Source organism: Crocuta crocuta, unplaced genomic scaffold (assembly GCF_008692635.1).
Source record: "Crocuta crocuta isolate KB4526 unplaced genomic scaffold, BGI_CrCroc_1.0 scaffold443, whole genome shotgun sequence".
Taxonomy (NCBI): Eukaryota; Metazoa; Chordata; class Mammalia; order Carnivora; family Hyaenidae; genus Crocuta; species Crocuta crocuta.
In genome coordinates this window covers 488,193-491,368 of record NW_027529446.1, presented here as the reverse complement: position 1 = coordinate 491,368, position 3,176 = coordinate 488,193, and the positions used below count along the sequence as shown (strand labels likewise).

The following is a 3,176-nucleotide window of genomic DNA, read 5'->3' as shown; positions in this document are numbered from 1 at the left end:
CGTCCACGTGGCACGGGTAGGGCATCTGCTGCAGGTAGAAGCCGGCGCGCGGCTCGGTTCCGCTGAGCAGGCGCACGGCCGCGCGCTCCAGCAGGTCTTGCAGGTACACGAAGCCGCCCCACACGTAGCGCAGGTCTGTCAAGGGGTCAGCAGCCGGGCCAGGGTCCCAGAACCTGCGTGGGGCACGGTGGTGGGCTGCCGGGAGCGGCCGGGGACCCCGACGGCCCTGCCCATCACCGCCTTGGCTGTGCCCGCGCCCTCGCGCAGGGGCTCCGCATCCGCATCCGGGAGCACAAGGTGCCACGCCCCACGGAGGCCCCACACACCGCAGACCCCAATCGGCCCAAGGGGTGTCCCTCTCCCAGCGCCCGTAGGCGGGGCGCCCCGCCCCCACCTGTCCCTGATCCTGTTCGTTCTCGTGACTACATCGATGTCCATGCGGATCTTGATGCGCAGGTGCCCGGGGCCTGCGGGCCGTGCAGGGCCCGGAGCCTCCTCGGGCCCCAGGAAGACGATGCCCGCCCAGAAGCGATGCTCCTCGAGCAGCTCCAGGGCCCGCGCCACCAGGGCTGCCTCTGAGGGGGCCGCCTCCAGCTTGTCCAGGGTAACACACTGGCGAAGGGCTGGGCGTGGGTCCTGGGGGCCCGGCTCCTCCCCTGAACCTCGCTGCCAGGCAGTGCTTCTTCCCCGGGGCCCCCAGGGCGCGGCCCACTTCAGCCATCAGGTGTCTTCAGGGCCCCTCTGTGTCCCACCTCAGCCTCCCAGGGCTCCCCTGTGCCCTAGGATGGCCGGGCTGGGCCCCACCTCCCCCGCCCCCCGCCACTGCCGGAGCTCCCCAGCGAAGCTCACCTCCATGGTTTGGCCCAGCATGCCCACCAGGTGCCCCACATCAGCATGGGCCTGCTGCCAGCTGTAGCCGTCCCCACGGGCATCCAGAAAGGCCAGAAGGGCCGGGGCCTGGCCTCCAGGTCCTGGGCGTTTCCTTCCTCTGTCCTGAGCCTGAAGAAGCCTCTGCGGGAGGGGGAGGGGGTTTGCATCGGGCACTCCGGGCCCCATCACCCCTCATCTCGTCCCCTGGGCCTGTTCTCACCCTGGACGCCACAGCCCCCCCTGCACACGCTCGCCCCCACATCCTGGGCAGGGATGCTGTGCCCCGGAGGCCCCGGAAGACCTTGCACCCTCCGTCCTGGCCTCACCTGCAGCAGGGCCGTGTTGCTGCTGTCGTTCAAGAAGTTGAAGAGCTGGGGTCCCAGCACAGCCCACGCCGCCTGGAGGTCCTTCAGCAGGGCCAGCTCCTGGAAGGTCCGGTTCACCTGGGCACCGAGATAAATGCCAGGCCAGCTCTTTCTCACCCCTCCCCTGCTCTGAGGACCCCTGCTCGCCTCTCCTGCCTCTGAGTGGGGAGTGCCTCTGAGCACCGGCACATTCTGTTCCCCTGCCCTCAACCTGGCCAACTCTAACTTCTTCAAAACCCTGAGTCCACCACTCACCTGAGTCCACCACCCATCTCAGGAAGCCTCCCGGGTCAGGGCCCTCCCTCCGGCCTGGCCCGGCCTCCCTGGGCTAAGGCAGGGACCCAGGCCCACTCCTGCCCTTACCTGGGCCATGAGTTGCCTGGTGAAGGGCGTGTCGGGCGTAAACAGCACTTTCCCCAGGACTAGTGGCTTCAGGCCCCTCCAGAGCAGGCGGGACAGTGGGTGGGTCTCCAGCGAACTCATCAGCTCAGCACAGGCAGGGCCTGGGGTGGGGGCACCGTGAGGCCCTGCCCCCACCCATTCCCACTGCCCCCCTTCCCAGACTGGAGGTCAGTCACTCACTCAGGGTGCTGTCGGGCAGCCCCGGGGCCGGCTCCTGCCCCACCAACTCCTTCAGGTGGGTGGCCTCGTACCAGTTGAGGGAGGGCCCCCCTGGGACGCCAGGGCCCCTGGCGCTGCAGAGGACTTCGGACACAGCCGCCAGGGGCCCGCTCGGCCCCTGGGGTCTCCGGAGCAGCGCCTGCAGCTCCACCAGACTGGGCAGTGCCAGGAGCTGGAGAGGTCCCCAGAGCATGGCACCCAGCCTCGACCGGGGGCATCTCGACCCTGCCAGGAGCACCTTCTCCTTCCTCCCTTCTGCCCTCCCCCCCGAAGCTCCCCATCCAGGCAGCCTGCCCTTTCGGTCTCCCGACTGGGCCGCTTACCTCCTGGGCCAGGTCCTCTGCTGCCTCCAGAAAGCTGCTCACGGACTCCCGGGCTTGGTCCAGCCCAGACCCCAGGGATTCCTGGGGAGAAAGCCCACAAGGGTGATAATGACCTCGATGGCGTTCTCACTAGGGGTGTAGCACCTTGCCAAGCTCTCATGTGGTCTCACAGGCTGGGCACCTCGCCACCATGCTAGACACAGCCTTTCTGGGCACCAACAGGACGAGGGACATCATCCCGCGTCCCTCCAGGAGCCAGGGACAGCCCAGGAAAAGGCCTGGACGCTGGACCAGAGGCCCCTGGCCCAGGATGGGGAAGCCCAGAAGGCCACGGTGGGAGCGGAGCAGAGCACACGACAGAGGGTCAGGCTGAGGACTTCCTGAGAGCAGCGTCCCAGAGTCACCGCGCTCACCCCACCCCATCGCACCTCTTGAAGCAGGGTCCCCAGTAGCTTAGTGCTCAGAGGTAGGTGGTCCTGCGGCCGGTCGCTTGGCTGAGGGGGGGCTGGGCAAGGAACACACAGAAGCACGAGTTAAGGCAAAGCTTGGCTTGAGACAGCTCCCACCCTGTGACCATGACACAGCTGGGCAGGTCGTGGCTCAGAGAGCGTCCCTGCCGCCCAGAGGGCCCTGGCCCCTCACCAGCGCCGCCTGCCGCTCTCAGCGCTGGCATCAGCTTTCCCAGGCTGGCCAGCATCCTGCGGGCCCTCGCGCCCCCCAGGACGGTGCGAGCATCTGCCAGCAGCCGGGAGACCCTGGGGGCAGAGAGAGCATGAGGTGGGGGCTCGGCAGACACCCCGGTGTCTGCGCCCGCCGCGCCCGCCACCGCTTGCTCACAGGGAGTCCTTGAAGTTGCTGAGGACGCCGGGCTGCTCGGCGGGCGTGGTCTGCGCGAAGCAGGTGTTGTTCGTGCTGCAGATGAGGCCCTGGAGCCAGGCCACGGTGCCGGCCGAGGGCAGCGGCTTGTTGGGGAAGTGGCCTGTGGGGACGCGGGGCG

General features: G+C 68.6%; 1 protein-coding gene across 1 annotated transcript in view; it reads right to left on the bottom strand.

The window, feature by feature from the left end:
• ABCA7 (ATP binding cassette subfamily A member 7) overlaps positions 1-3,176 on the bottom strand; it is a 15,678-nt gene that overhangs the window by 12,047 nt on the left and 455 nt on the right. The window contains 10 exon segments of the mRNA XM_077760595.1: positions 1-173; positions 395-612; positions 850-1,011; positions 1,197-1,313; positions 1,599-1,738; positions 1,818-2,028; positions 2,180-2,260; positions 2,608-2,684; positions 2,822-2,934; positions 3,017-3,158. The exon segment at positions 1-173 is cut by the window's left edge and continues 3 nt beyond it. Of these exon segments, the coding sequence (XP_077616721.1) occupies positions 1-173; positions 395-612; positions 850-1,011; positions 1,197-1,313; positions 1,599-1,738; positions 1,818-2,028; positions 2,180-2,260; positions 2,608-2,684; positions 2,822-2,934; positions 3,017-3,158 (1,434 nt within the window).